The 16142-nt window shown below is 42.1% G+C and overlaps 2 protein-coding genes across 2 annotated transcripts in view; one reads left to right on the forward strand and one right to left on the reverse strand.

Moving 5' to 3' along the window:
• Window positions 1-11028, forward strand: part of LOC115453450 (FMRFamide receptor) — a 49165-nt gene extending 38137 nt beyond the window's left edge. Inside the window, 3 exon segments of the mRNA XM_037444757.1 lie at window positions 7297-7351; window positions 9247-10485; window positions 10488-11028. Coding sequence (XP_037300654.1) covers window positions 9312-10485; window positions 10488-10585 — 1272 coding nt within the window. The 5' untranslated portion in view covers window positions 7297-7351; window positions 9247-9311 and the 3' untranslated portion in view covers window positions 10586-11028.
• LOC115453447 (chymotrypsin-1-like) lies at window positions 7572-9246 on the reverse strand. Its single transcript, XM_030182139.2, has 3 exons — window positions 8371-9246; window positions 8124-8298; window positions 7572-8049 (listed from the first exon to the last, which is right to left on the reverse strand). The coding sequence occupies exons 1-3, from the start codon at window positions 8730-8732 to the stop codon at window positions 7591-7593; spliced, it is 996 nt and encodes a 331-aa protein (XP_030037999.2). The 5' UTR covers window positions 8733-9246; the 3' UTR covers window positions 7572-7590.
• Window positions 11029-16142: the final 5114 nt, after the last annotated feature.

Genomic DNA, 16142 nt, shown 5'->3' on the forward strand with positions numbered 1-16142 from the left:
AGTTCTATTTAATCGGTCCCAACCGGGCCTGATTTATTAGCTGCAGCCGCTACCCGCCATTGCTACAGTTTTTATTTCATTTATGACATGGCCATAAAGTTTTTATTGCCGCGATGAAATGATCGCTAGTGGATTGTAAAAATGGAACGCATAAAGGCATATTTATAACAATTGTTGCCAAATCGTCCCACGAGGCGTGACGTGACACGTGCGATCACTTTATGCACTTAGTATTGGCAGCAATAAAAATAAGGAATTAAAGTTTTACTTAAATACTACCACGTTATCTCGCTGTCGGTAATCAGCAAAGCTAGCTTAACCCATTTGTAAGTCGTGACACGAGCCGGTGCCAATCCGGCCCAATATTTCAAGCAAGTGTACAGCCTAACAGCACGCAGGCTCCCGCGCAGTCGCGACTCCGTGGTGGTAGCACCCACGCGCCGGCGCGGCGCCCCTCATGGTTATTGAACACAACTAACTAGTCCATTTAATTACATCGACGGATAGTATTAAATTGCGTCGGTAGTCCGATATGATTAGCGCGTCGTCCACTGCACCTCTCACTGTGTCTGACATCAGAACAAAGAGATTAGTAGGTGGATGTTAGTCATATTAGTAAGTAGATTAGAACATCGCTAGTTAATGTCGCATCATTTGAGCAACATAGAGGGTAGACCTATGTAGACTGCCTAGACTAGTGTTCAATCTAGTCACAGGCTAATAATTGCGGTAACGCCTGGTATGATGTTTGTGGCACTGAGCCGTAAACCATGTTAATATATACCGAAATAACGTTAAAGTGGCGGCGCGGCTGAGAGCGCCACATCTCGGAAACATTTTCACGACGGCTGTAAAACATGTACTACTTTATTGCGAATTGCGATTGCGGACGAGGTTTCATCGATGGCGTTTTGTGTTATGTGCACACCCGGTGATGCTCGTAACTTGAGTGGAAGGTGTTTAGTGTGGGCACACAAAAGGAGGGCGTGTTTTGTTGCCGGAAAGTGACACATGTCTATTTCGCCACGCGTTCACTTCGGCCCCGGCATTGACCGGCACTTGTGAACGGGCGTGTCACTGTCTGTAAACATAGTTGCAGGCGTTACGTTTAAAAGAACTTCACGTATTTTTTATTTTTATATAACCCGATTCCTGCCGGTTTTCCTTTCGTAATTTATGTACCGAAATTCTAATTATCCTTAGAACGAAGTGCAGACCGCATTTATTATTATTAGTATCTATATGTTGTATCGGGGTCCCTTTCGGAAAATGTCACACTTCACCACAGCTGCACGTGGTTTGTCGCGGCGCTCTCCCGAGTGCACGTCAGCGCGGAGCTGTTGCACTGCGGCTGTTGTACAACAGCGGAGGTAGTTCCGGTGTTAATTGGTGATACCGCGTTTATTTCCACAAAGCCGAATCACTGGTGCGCCTGGCGTTGTTAAAACTTCCGTAACTTGTCCCAACTAGATGCTTCGCATTTACTTAATAGATAATAACGTCGTAATATATTTATTTTATGAATTGTAATCAAATGTATGATAAATATTAAAACAAATTTTATATCGCAAACATGAATTTCTAAGATGGCAGTGCATACCCGGGGTTAAAAAATTCTTTACAAATATAAACAAGATGATAATGACTCCGTTGTTTTATCTCCAAATGTCTGTCTCTCTAACAAACTTACGAGTTTCTATAAACTTACTAATTTGAGTTTCAGTTAACAACTTTACACCCTTAATGAACTGAGGAGGTTGGCTAGTTTAGGGTTTTGGTGTATCGTCCTCGGTGGTGAAATCAATTTGGTCCTCTCGTTGTTTTATGAATTTGTTTTACTTTACATAAGCGTTGGCTTACCCAATCAGTAAATATATTATTCAATGGCTCTCAGACACTATCAGGTTCAATTGCCTTCAAAAGTGTTCTCGTACATTATTATTTACTGAGCTGGTATCGTGAGTCATAGTAGAGTTGTGGCGGCGCACGGATACAACTGTAGACAAAGTGCTACGTGGGGCTACGCCGTAGCACGAGCGCTACAAGGGCCGTGACTGCCTTGCCTAGACTCTAGAGCATGGTTGCACAGACTTATTAAGACTAGGGGCCACTCGGGCAAATCATGAACTGATGGCGGGCCGGCCGGCTGAAGTATAGGTAATTAAAGACAATAAAGAATTGATAATAATTTATTAAAATTGAAAAAGAATTTATTAATTTGAAGCGTGGCACTGCATAGTGCTTACAATCTTTTATATTTGGCTCAAATTTACTTGTAGCAACACGTAAAACTGCTTCCAAACTTTCATTTGCAAGGCGGTTTCGATTTTTTGTTTTATTATTATTTAGTATTGAAAAAGTTTGTTCACATATATAGGTAGAACCAAATAAGCTGGCTGGCTGGAATAGAATTCAATATTTTTCGGATGTACGAGAGTATTATTTTTACTGTCGGCGGGCCACCAGTATTCGACTGGCGGGCCGCATGCGGCCCGCGGGCCGCTGTCTGTGCATCCATGCTCTAGAGGCTATAGTGCCTTGTACGTACTCATTATCATTATTGTTACTTACAATGTTATTATTACTATTATGTAATAATAATTATCATTAACCCCTGCACTTGAAACGATAATCTATTTACATTTTATGTTACAAATTACATCATTGCTATGTGATTTATGTTTAAATCTCAGCCATAACACAAGTCGACAAAAAAAAATTTTTTTTTGTGTTTCTATTCTAATGCTTGAATTCTGATTCCAAACATCGAAAAACACTCGGATATCCATTTTTAACCCTTAAAGTTTGCTTTTGTCTGATTTATGTTGATAAGTACGTTTTGAAGATTTTAAATGATTCTTATGAGGAATAGGCGGTAGCATTTTGATCATTTTAATTGCAAATTGTGAATTATGTCTGAACGGCAGTAGTGAGTGTTTACTAGTCTATTACTATTTAAAAAAAAGTATATTTGAATTGTAACAACCGACTTTTATGTGGTACTTGGTTAGAAAATGGCACCAAGAAAGTGTAAACAGAATGTTGATTAAATCTGTTTTATTTGCGGTGAATTTATTAAAGTAGGAAGTAAGAAATTTGCTTCGGCAACGATTTTGAAGCATTGCGAAGCCTATGACGCTTATTATAATCTTAAAATACGGAATCAAGATAAGAAATGGGTGCCTCACGGTGCTTGTGTTAATTTCAAATTGGAAAATATAATGTGAAAGTGAAACCAATAGTAGAGCCTAAATAAATATTGATGCTCCCGTTACATATCAAGTTAGGGCTAATGAAGCAATTTTTGTAAGCTCTAGATCATAATTCTGAAGCTATTGAATATTTAAAGAGATTATTTCCCAAATTATCTGAAGCTAAAGTTAAAACTGGTATTTTCGTTGGACCACAAATAAAATAAATAGTGAGCAGCGATGATTTCACAAAATTCCTTATTGCTCACGAAAAATAATCCTGGAAGCGTCTGAAAGCAGTAGTCAATTGTTTTTGGAAATCACAGAGTCGACAATTATGAAAAGTTCATTGAAACTATGCTTGAAAGTTTTAAATTGATGGGATGCAGAATGTCCCATAAACTCCATATGCTACATGCTCACCTGGACAAATTTAAAGATAATATGGGTGCCTATTCAGAGGAGCAGGGAGAACGTTTTACTGTAATGGACTTTGAACGATATTACCAAGAGCAGTACAACGAGAGTATGATGGGAGATTACATTTGGGGATTAATACGCACACGAACATAAAAGATCAAAAAAAATTTTTGAACATGATTTTTGGTTATTTTCTATTTGTTTGCTATTATTAGTCATAATTCTTGTATAAAAAGACTTTGATGTTCAATAAAAACTTTTTATCGTAATTTTAAATAAAATTACAGAGGAAGTATAAAAATTTGTATGTATTTTTGAAACTTAGTAAAATTGCTCTAGTTTCTACAAAAGCAAACTTTGATCGGAACAGTTATTTTTTTATTTATTTGTAACATAGGAGAAACCAAAATTTCACATTCAGGAGCCAGACTCAAAAATCGTGTTGACCGGTGTAATGTTTATTGTTAAATCGTGTGGAAAGCCTAAATAAATACTTCATTTTGGCTCTGTAATTTGTACCTATAACGTTATATGTTCATGTGACGTTATTTAACTCTAGCGTATTATATGTAATTCAAATACCTACTTTCCGAGTTAGCTCATATAGTGTACAAGGTGCGTGTGTGCAGTGATAATAGACTAATTGTAATATTCTCTTGTATGTTTAAAAGCAGTCACGTCTACTGATTAAATAATCATATGATTCCAAATAAGAATAGGCTATCATTTCTCGTGGATTGACATTGTTCAATGCTGTATTAATTTAAATTATAAATAAATATTGTCATAGATATGCCAATAGATGGTGTTGTATAAAAACTATAAATAATTGAATGGCGATGTCAAGATTCGCTTACCAATATACATAAGATTTCAAATTCAAAGAAATAAATGTCTTTCTCACCGATATGTAAGTTTTATTTTAATACATTGCTGGATATTTTGGGGACGTTGAACAAAATGGTCCTTCGAGCCGGATCGGGATACGTCCAGAGCCTGAAAAGCGGAAGCCACGGACTGCACACAAGGGAAGAATGAAGTCTTCAACTAAGGGTGCAGTCTGCAGCCGGGTGAATAAGAACATCTTCAGCGAGAAGACAGGACGCGGCAGCGCTCATACGTAATGCGTGGAGTACGAGCCGAAGTCCTCCATCACCTGTGCCGAACATCTATCTAGTCCTCACTAACGTGGTCTAGTAAGAGAAAGTGAAGTTTTTCAGGATTAATTAAAAAAAAAAAAAAGATACTGAAAAGCGGAAGCCACGGATTGCACACAAGGGAAGAATAAAGTCTTCAACTAAGGGTGCAGTCTGCAGCCGGGTGAATAAGAACATCTTCAGCGAGAAGACAGGACGCGGCAGCTCATACGTAACGTGGAGTACAAGCCGCAGTCCTCCATCACCTGTGCCGAACATCTATCTAGTCCTCACTGACGTGGTCTAGAAAGAGAAAGTGAAGTTTTTCAGGTTCAATAAGGAAGCATCACACACTTCTTCATTTTAAGAATGTTCCCAATTCAGCAAAGGTAGTCATGATGATAAAAATATTCTAGAAAATGTAACACCGGTTCCTACAACATCATCAGTGAGAAAGTCCACAAATGTTGTAAGTTGTTTCTCAAACAATCACAATCAAGTGTTATTACCTACTACTTTAGTTTCAGTGGATTCAAGAAATAGGACTGCCATGGTTTTAAAACCTTTATTAGATCAAGGTTCTCAAGCGTCGTTTATAACCGAGTCCGCAGTCCAATTATTAAGTTTGAGGAAGGAGCAAAGTGAAAATTGAATTTCAGGTCTAGGCGGTGATCCCAGTGCCTCGATCACTTGCAGATCGATGGTTTTTGTTATAATATTCAATCACGTGTAGACCCTAGTTTTGTCTTAACTGTCAAAGCTTATGTACTTAAGAAACTAAGCTCACTTTTACCAGATTGCAAGGTAAAGGCTCAAGTTTTATTGAATAATTCGTCTATGGTTTTAGGAGATTCGTCATTTGATATTCCAAATAAGATAGATCTTCCTTTGGGAGCAGAAGTATATAGCCAGATATTGTTGGAAGAAATTGTCAAGACCAATCAAGCTCTCTTATCGCGCAAAATATCAAGCTTGATTGTGTCTTATCTGGTCAGCTCATTAATGTCAACCATAGCGAATCAAATCAAGCATGTCATAATGTAATAGTCAACTTACATACAACACAAGTAAGTGATAACGAACTAATTAAAAAAATCTATGAGATTGAAACTGAACCTAACTTTAATTGTGAATTCAAGCAGCTCACTCCCGAAGAACAAAAATGTAAAGATTTGTTCATATCATCAACTAAACGTGATGAGTTTGGTCGCTATATTGTTCGCTTGCCTTTTAGATCTGATAAACGTAAATACACAAATTGTTATTCATATAAAGAGGCTTATAAGCGACTTGTATCATTAGAAAAACGTTTTAAGATGTAACAATAATAAAATTAAAAGACCTGTAGCTAAATTAATTATATTGTCGGTGTCGTCATTATAGACCTGTATAATTACTTTATAGTAGTAAGTTATTAAGTAAATATTATTTGATGTTATAATATCCTGTTAACTTTCAGAGAAATTTGTTATTGCTATGTTTTTGTTCTTTCTCTTTTTTTGGAATCAGATAAAATATTTTAGTCACTGCATTGTGATGGTGGGCGGTTATAATTAATGTAACATCTTGTTATTTATGGACATATTATGATATGTCCATGGTGGGCGGTATGTTCAATGCTGTATTAATTTAAATTATAAATAAATATTGTCATAGATATGCCAATAGATGGTGTTGTATAAAAACTATAAATAATTGAATGGCGATGTCAAGATTCGCTTACCAATATACATAAGATTTCAAATTCAAAGAAATAAATGTCTTTCTCACCGATATGTAAGTTTTATTTTAATACATTGCTGGATATTTTGGGGACGTTGAACAGACATTGACGCGTGGAAGACGTGCTGCGGAGTTACCAACAGCACGTGGCGCCCGGTGACACCGTATTGACAAAAATAATATATATTGAAGCAGAGAGACGTGAAACAGCGCTCTCTCTTTCTTCTCATACAAAGCTATTTTACTCATCATAAATATCGAGCTCTAAGCACAGTTAAATAACTAAAATAACTGCGTTGTATGTATATCGTGTCGTGCGTGTACTGCTCATTTGGTTAATGAAGGTATAACAGATCCGCCTCGCCAGCACCCCGCCCCGTCGCCGGCTGCGCTCACCCTGCATCTACTGCGCGCTCTACATCGCGCCGCAGCTCTCTGTGTACGACAACAAAGCGTTGGCCTTTAGTGTTTTGTCATTACTTTGCCATTAGTACGAGCTCCTCATTAGCTAAGTAGTCGCAAAGAATGGCTGCCGCGGTGGCTCTCGGCAGGAGCGCGCTGCGCGGCCTCCGGGAGGGAACGCTACGCCGCCTGCCGATGCCAATTATTGCGTTACGTAGTCTATACAAACTTACAAAAAAAAATACTAAGAATATAAAAATATACTGATAAAATTGACATAAAATTTTACTGGCAAATAAAAATAATATATCACATTATTTCTTTCTATGCGTAAACTAGCTATTTTGCAGGTTGCTATTTTTTTATTTGCACCCGTCGATTATATCTTTATTCGTCACTTAATAGAGACTGTTCGTTTGTTGCAGGAGCCGGCGCGGCGAGGTGCGGCAACCCTGACTCCGCAGTAACTACCCTACTTCAGTAAGCACTCACGCTATTTGATTATAACCAAATAAGTATTGAACATAAGACCTTATAACAGTTGGACTACGCTGTAATAGAATGGCACTCATAATGAAATGGAAATAATATTTCATAACTGGGCTACGACTGTGTGTGGCGTGTGGTAAACCACACTAGTATGATGGCACGTTGGAGATGAACAAGATATGAAGATGATGAAAAAATTATTAACTATCGCTTGGACAACAAGCAGTTTATTATAATATAAGACACACGCCTGACGGGAGATCGTAGCTGCGAAGGCCCACCGCGACTACTAGTTGCAGCAGCAGGAACGCTTTGTGTGGACAGAGGGCGCGCGCAAGTGAAATCATGCGCATTTGCAGCTCCGCATCGGTGTCGTGTATGGTGGCGTTGACGAGCGCCGCGTAGCTGTAGAGCGCGGTGAAGACGCTGGCCGCGGAGGGCGCGGGCGCGGCACGGACGGCGCATTCCAGCGGGCCCATCGACGTCACGCCCACCTGCGCGCCGCGCCACACCACCGGCCCGCCCGAGTCGCCGGAGCACACGCCCGCCGCCGCCCCCGACCCCGCGCTCCGCGACACGCCGCACACGCAGTGGAACCAAGAGCCACGCTCGCACGGTACCAACCGCAGCTTCACCGCGAACAGTTCCTCGCCCAGCGCCGAGCCCTCCGTGCGCCCGAACCCGAACACCTGCACCGCAACACTACACTCACCATCATGTGAGCCACGCACCGTTATGCCGCTCAACGGTATAAATTACTCACTTGCACTTCCTTGTCGTGTAGATCCACCGGATTGTACTCCCTCATGACGACAAGTGGGTCACGCGGAGGCGCAGCGTTAAGTTTCATGTCGTGGCGCGTGCGCACGAGCCCTACATCGTGATGCAGTACCGTCACATCCATACCGCGCCCCTCGTCCTCCTGCACCACTCTGTAACTACACGTGTGGCCGGTCAATGTCTAGTCGAGTCAAGTGTTCAGTGTTATCGATAGCTGATCCAGCACTCACCCGGGATGTCTATACAAATAGAGGACTGGCGCGACGTCTCCGTCGGGCGCAGCGGGACGACGCGCGTTGTACTTGACGTAGGCGACGCGCGGCGACACGCAGTGCGCGGCGGTGAGCGCCCAACGCGGCGACACCACCGCGCCCGAGCAGCGCGCCGCCCAGTACCGGTCCAACAGCACGCACGCGGCGGGGAACTCGCCGAGATCGGCCGCGGCGCCGCCGAACACGCGCCGTGTGCCTCCCGCGCCGGCCACCCCGCCCGTGCCGCCACCCATCTGCCGGTAAAACCCGTACCGGCTGCCGGAGCGCTCGTGCCCGTTCCCCCCCGACAGCAGCAACGCTAGTATCACCGCGCACAGCATCACAGACGATTCCCAAACACCATGATTCGATCACTAACTAACTCCCCGCGCTATGTCACCTTGACATTGACTTGTTGGCGAATAATGCCAAAGAGAATTATAATAATGGTGCAATATGCATTATTATTTTTTTTACCAATAAGGTCGCTTCGATTGAAAGCTAGTTTGGTCATTAGTAGTTGGGATAATATATTATGTGTAATATGTATAATATTTATATTCAATATCATAGAGTTGCCCCATATGATAATACTGAGAACGGAATACATTATATATTTAGAAATGGGTGCAATAAGTTGCACTTCTGTTTACCCTTTCGGGGATATAGGTATTTGTAGTCGTTTTTAGTTATTTTTTATACCTCTCTAGGCAGACTAGTTAACGAATTATTTGATGGTAAGTAGTCACCGCGGCCCGTGGACGTCAGCAAGACCAGGGACACAGCCAAGCCGCTGTCTATCATGAAATTTTTTAGTTGTTACACATTTATAAGTGTTGGATGTGTTTGTTGCAGACGCAGCGTGGCGCGTGTGTGGCGCGGGCGGTGGTGAGGATGGTGCGGCGGCGCGCGGCGGCATCATGAACGCGAGCGAGGCGCCGGAGCCGGAGCCGGAAGGCTGCGACTCCGACTACGGCGTGGCGCCCGCCGACAAGCTGTTCCGGTTTGTGGTGCACGGCGTGCTGCTGAACGCGATCGGCGCTGGCGGGCTGCTCGGCAACGCACTTTCTGTGGTGGTGCTCTCGCGGCCGCAAATGCGCTCCTCCGTAAACTGCCTGCTGGTTGGGCTGGCGGCGTGCGACACCGTGCTCATCCTTACCTCTGTACTGCTGTTCGGCCTCACCGCCGTGTTTCCCTACACCGGCCGCTTGCGCCACTACTACTATCACGTGTGTCCGCACCTCACGCCCTACGCGTATCCGATTGCAAACGCGGCACAGACCATGTCAGTGTACCTCACACTCATTGTCACCGTAGAGAGGTGGGTGGCGGTGTGCCATCCGTTCCGCGCAAAGGCGCTATGCACATCGTCGCGCGCGCGCTGGTACGTGCTTGGCACGGCCGCGTTCGCGCTCGCTTACAATGCGCCTAAGTTCTTTGAGGCGGAGGTAGTGCGCCGACAAGTGGACGGCGAACCAGTCTATTGCGTGACCGCCAACCTGAATTTCCGTACCGACACCTACATCGTAGTGTATATCCACTCCATGTACATGATAGTGATGTACATAGTTCCGTTCTCTGCGCTGGCCGCGCTCAACGCGTGCATCGTGCGGCAAGTGCGGCGCGCACAGGCGGAGCGCGCGCGGCTCTCGCGCGTGCAGCGCCGGGAGCTCGGCCTCGCCACCATGCTGCTCGTCGTCGTGCTCGTATTTTTCCTCTGCAACCTGCTGCCGCTCGTCACCAATTCTATCGAGGTGTTCGGCGGCGATCGGCTCGAGAGCCTCGACCCGTTGGTCAAGACCACCAATCTATTGGTCACCATTAACAGCAGTGTCAACTTCGTCATCTACGTGATATTCGGCGAGAAGTTCAAGCGCGTGTTTCTGAAGATGTTCTGCGCGGGCCGATGGCGGCGACGGACGCGTGACTCACCGGAGCACACGCGGGACGACTCGTTCGCGTCGTGCGGCGAGCGCGTGTCGCTGCGGTTGGCGCGCAACGGCACGCTGCGCCGCTCGGAGGCGCGCGCGGCGCCGCGCGGCACGTGCGGCCCGGGCCGGTCGCGGCGCGCGCCCTCGCCCGCGCCCACCGTGTACTCCCCGCGCCGCACACGGAGCTCACGAGCAACTCCTCGCTGCAGGACGCGCCGCCCGCCGCCGCGCGCTGGAACGGACACACGCGCTCGCACTTCTAACGTCGTCGGCAGGCCGCACCACTCGCGTCCTCCGCCGCTCGGCTCGCTTTAACACAAACACGCGACATAAACAATACAAACTGTGACCAAGTGGGAACAAGGTGTAGTGTGAGTGAACTCATATATTCTTGTAAATAATTATTATAACGCACGGAGAGCATGGCTCTCGCTGGCGACTAGCTCTGGCGAGTGTCGCGGGACGTTTCAATGTGTTCACGTGTTAACACACAAGCCACGGACCAGACACAAATTAAACTCATTAATTATATACTACGTAGTAGAATTGGTATTGTAAATAGGTAAAGTAATATAATGTTAAGAGACGGTTGTTATTATAAACATCGCATGTAAGGCGAGTCCGTCGCTCGTGGAGCGGTGGAACTGTACATTGTTACCTATTCAAAACGAGAAATATATTAAGTAATAAAAATTTCTGTATGGAATATGTATTTTATTATTGATGAATGTCCTCAACGCAAAACCATCATTCACATAAATTATAGATTTTAACCTTTGTTTTATTTTCCTTTCAAAATATAATAAATCCTATAAGGAACTCACAATAAAATATTAACATAGAAAAACTGCTCATCCGAAAAATAAAAAATATCCCACACTTGGTTAAGTGCGTGCAGGGCGACTACCGTACATGAACTATTGATATGATTTGTAATGTTGTTCTCATTTAAGTGAGTTTTTTTGTCTTTTGTTATATAGTTATTAAACCTTAAATCGTTGTACTCACTCTATTTATTTAAACTAAATAAATCCATTATTTAAATTAGCTTAAAACGAAAAATGATATTTTAATATTATTAGTTACGTATGCGTACTTCGCTCACAGATTGCATTGATCAGGAAGGAACGAAAAGGAACTTTAAATAATTATTATATAAATACTGTTCTTTCAAAAACTTTTTTTATTTGTATTAAAAAAATATTGTAGGTACATATTATACGTAGCAAGTAGCAACTAACGGGTTTACCACGGGATGGTAAGTGATCACCTACCACTACCAACGTTAAAGCTCGCGTGCCAGAGAATGCACGTGCAGTTTGGGAACCTATCGTGGAGACTAATGGAGATAGGAACCTATAAATTGGACCTCTAACACTAACCAATTTTATTAAATCGCTTTGCTCAGCTTTTGCGGCTCCAAAAGGTTAAACTGTCCGATTATCAACCTTATGCCGACATTGTAGTAGTATCTTTATTGTAAACGAGTGGCTAATCCAGCTGGAGCAGCAGCGGCTTTATGGGTAGGTGGAGAGGGAGGTGTTGGTTTCCCGCGGCGTCGGGTTCTTAGGGGAGTGCCACAGACCGCACGAGAACACCACAGGCTCGAGCGCTATGCCTTTACTTTGGCGGCCAAAAAATCAATATAGTGCTGTACAAAAAGAGGCATCGAAGCAAATCCGCCCGCTACGCCCGAGTTAGTTCATTTATTTATTTATTTTACTTACACTGCACACGCCTTGAATATAAGCTTTACCGAAAAGATATTGATTGTCTGTAAAATTATCATAATATTGGATCGCGAACTAGTACATTAACTTTCATTTCAACTACGTATAATTATATAACTCGTACTTCTCATTTACTTTATTATATAATTTATTATATGATATACAGCTTTCTTTACGCGTCCCTCTACTGCACATTTCTTTATAACGAAGAGAAAACGGGAAAACGCTGTGATCAAAAAGGTTCTGCTTTCTGCTTGAGGGTGCTAACTGCTACGACACTAAAGTACGCGCGCGTATCAATAAAAATAAAATAAAATGCTTTATTCATCACGTAGGCGAACATAGATGCACTTATGATAAGGTACAATGACAATATTTAATTATTTCTTAGATAAAGTCGCTTATATAAACTAAAGACAATTTATATTGGACATAAAATAAATGAAAGTCTAAAAAGTAAACAAAGAAGCCAGCTCGAGCTATATGGAAAGAAGAAATAAATCAATCAAAGATCACGATATAATTCCGCTGTGATTCAAATTAATTATTTCAGAACTACCTCGATGTATCGCACAAACAGTGACATTAATATTAAAAATCCAAGTAGATAATGAAAGAAGTAATGTAGATACAAATCACCACAGAACATGGTCGAAACCGCTACCCGCCGCGCCGGACGCCACGCCGCGCCGCAGCAGACTTATTACTCATCTACATTTTTTATACATTACAACATCGTGGATACATTGACTCAATCGCTCCACTAGAAATTAGCTGCGCATAAACTTTATCGTTTATTCAGCCCCAATATAAATGTTAAACATTATGACTACAAATTCATTTACCTAACTAATAATAAAAAAAATTGGGAAGAAGTATGTTTAGTGGAGGATAGAATAATGTTCGTTTGTCAATTTCTGCGGAGAATTCCTGATGTGTTCACCCTATAACGAAGGATAAGGGCGAATTTTGCAAATCGACGAAATCACAACAACCCACGTGCACTGGAACAAAACTCTGCGCTGTCATCGTGTCGTCGACACCACGAAAACGTTGAAGCGCCGCCTATTTTTTTTTTTTTTTTTTTTTTTTTTTTTTTTTTTTTTTTTTTTTTGGGTTCGCGGAGAAAGTGCCTTATTACTATCGCCCAGCCTTCATGGGGGGCGACTGAACGGTTATGCTGGGGTAACCGTGACTTACGCTTGATGCGCCTCCTGCTGACTACGACGAACACTCCGCGGGATTGTTAACCGTGCTATCGTAATTAACATGCTTGGCTCGGTGTGCCGACGCAAGAAGTTGAGCCGAGGTCGTTGACACGGCAGTGCCGCTCCCGCTATCCCAATGATTGATTAGCTAATACCAAAATAACCGAAAATTTTAACAGGACCGATTACAATTTTAAGATTAAAATGAAAAAATACTTACTTATTAATTTATTAAAAACATTACAAACGCCGACCTTTATATAAAGCATGTGTAACAATAATTATAAAATAATTTCTGAAACGAGCGTGCAGAAACCGACAACACTACGCGAACTTTTCAAACACACGATTTAAAGGCAAAGGTGACCAACATACCGCTATAAATCGATTAACATAAAATAAATAGGGTATGCAGTTTCAAAACTTTTATGTTAAACCGTGTAATCTAATCTGAACGCTTATATACAGTATGTAAGGGAAACGCTCTCGATAATGAAATAGTAACAATGAACAGGGGTGTGCCAAGTTTTGGGTGCTGGCGTACATTTCCCGCCACTCGACAGCTAGTATGAAGTTGTTGTTGTCCACCATAACCTGACAAAGGAGTATGTCCTAAGATGTTTTTATTAAAAAATTAAGAAAAATAAAACAAGAAATACGAAATCACATATTGTATATTTTTATATAGATATATATTTTTAATAGAGGTATATTTTCTTGGTATCCCAAGACACGAACAAAAACTGAATGTAGCTGCAGCACGTTTATATACTGCTGAAGTGAGTGAATGACTTCGTGCAGCGCTGGTCGGGTCATGTCATATTGTTGCCTGTGAACCTCTCTATTAGCTGATCTCCAACAGGCAGCACAAACTCATTCCAGCCTTAAAACCTAAAATATAATGTAGAAGTTGAGTAAACATGTTCAGATTATTATTGTTAAACTGTTTTTTTTTTTTTTTTACTAATTGCATTTTTGGCATCAGTATCGATCCCTAATCACCCCCCCTGATAGTTATTTTGGAAATATATTTCATGTACAGAAATGACCTCTCTACAGATTTATTATAAGTATAGAAGAAGATAGATAAAGTGCAAATTAATAAATAAATAATTATGTACACTTTCAGAACATGGTTTCTTACTTGATATTATATGTAGGTTATTTGTTACTTAGCGTATACAGGGTCATTTTGACACCGCGTTACTAAATGCAACCACAAACAAAATAAAAACCACCGAACGTAACCATCATCATTATAGTTTTGTCCTTTGTATTGACTTTATATTAAATATACAGTTCTCTATACTAAAAACTGGTTTGATATCTCAACATACTTATCTACCTGGAAATAATACTTTACAATAAGTTACTACAGCCGTAGATGTAATTTGAAAAAGTGTAAGTTTCGCACACAAGAAATATGAATAAAAAGTTATTTTAATTTCACGCACGCTCAAGCCGCTATTACTACCCAAAGGGAATTCATTGCAGCGGAAAAAACATATTTTAATATCGAAATGAATGCACGTCACATTCAGGTAAAACATAATTTAAACTCAGTGGAAGGAAGGAAGGAAGGAAGGAAGGAAGGAAGGAAGGAAGGAAGGAAGGAAGGAAGGAAGGAAGGAAGGAAGGAAGGAAGGAAGGAAGGAAGGAAGGAAGGAAGGAAGGAAAAGGAAGGAAAGGAAGGAAGGAAGGAAAAGGAAGGAAAAGGAAGGAAGGAAAGGAAGGAAAAGGAAGGAAGGAAAGGAAAGAAGGAAGAAGGAAAGGAAAGGAAGGAAGGAAGGAAGGAAGGAAGGAAAAGGAAGGAAGGAAGGAAGGAAGGAAGGAAGGAAGAAGGAAGAAGGAAGAAGGAAGGAAGGAAGGAAGGAAGGAAAGGAAGGAAAGGAAGGAAGGAAGGAAAGGAAGGAAGGAAGGAAGGAAGGAGAAGGAAGGAAGGAAGAAGAAGGAAGGAAGAAGGAAGAAGGAAGGAAGGAAGGAAAAGGAAGGAAAAGAAGAAGGAAGGAAGGAAGGAAGGAAGGAAGGAAGAAGAAGGAAGGAAGGAAGGAAGGAAGGAAGAAGGAAGGAAGGAAGAAGGAAGAGGAAGGAAGAAGGAAGGAAGAAGGAAGAGGAAAGGAAGGAAGGAAGGAAGAAGGAAGGAAGGAAGAGGAAGGAAGGAAAGGAAGGAAGAAGGAAGGAAGGAAGGAAGGAAGGAAGGAAGGAAGAAAGGAAAGGAAGGAAGAAGGAAGAAGGAAGAAGGAAGAAGGAAGAAGGAAGAAGGAAGAAGGAAGGAGGAAGAAGGAAGAAGGAAGGAAGGAGAGAAGGAAGGAAGGAAGGGAAAGGAAGGAAGAGGAAGGAAGGAAGAAAGGAAAGAAGGAAGGAAAAGGAAAGAAGGAAGGAAGGAAGGAAGGAAGGAAAGGAAGAAGGAAGGAAGGAAGGAAGGAAAGGAAGGAAGGAAGGAAGGAAGGAAGAGGAAAAGGAAGGAAGGAAGGAAGGAAAAGGAAGAGGAAGGAAGGAAGGAAGGAAGGAAGGAAGGAAGAGGAAAGGAAGGAAGGAAAAGGAAGGAAGGAAGGAAGAAGGAAGGAAGAAGAGGAAGGAAAAGGAAGGAAGGAAAGGAAGGAAGGAAGAAAGGGAGAAGGAAAGAGGAAGGAAGGAAAGAGGAAGGAAGGAAAGGAAGGAAAAGGAAAGGAAAAGAAGAGGAGAAGGAAAAGGGAAAGAAGGAAGAGGAAAAGGAGAAAGGTTTAGAGTTTAGGTTTAGGTTTGGGGGTTTAGGTTAGGTTTAGGTTTAGGTTTAGAGTTTAGGTTTAGGTTTAGGTTTAGGTTTAGGTTTAGGTTTAGGTTTAAGGTTTAGGTTTAAGGTTTAGGTTTAGGTTTTAGGTTTAGGTTTGGGTTTAGGTTTA

The sequence above is a fragment of the Manduca sexta genome, chromosome 28 (genome assembly GCF_014839805.1).
Source record: "Manduca sexta isolate Smith_Timp_Sample1 chromosome 28, JHU_Msex_v1.0, whole genome shotgun sequence".
NCBI lineage: Eukaryota > Metazoa > Arthropoda > Insecta > Lepidoptera > Sphingidae > Manduca > Manduca sexta.

Bases quoted from the DNA above. Each gene is read 5' to 3' on its own strand.
- LOC115453447 (XM_030182139.2), bottom strand. From the start codon at position 8,732: ATGCTGTGCGCGGTGATACTAGCGTTGCTGCTGTCGGGGGGGAACGGG. The intron at 8,299-8,370 runs GTGAGTGCTGGA...CCACACGTGTAG, and splicing joins TATTTGTATAGACATCCCGG to TTACAGAGTGGTGCAGGAGG. The intron at 8,050-8,123 runs GTGAGTAATTTA...GTTGCGGTGCAG, and splicing joins TACACGACAAGGAAGTGCAA to GTGTTCGGGTTCGGGCGCAC.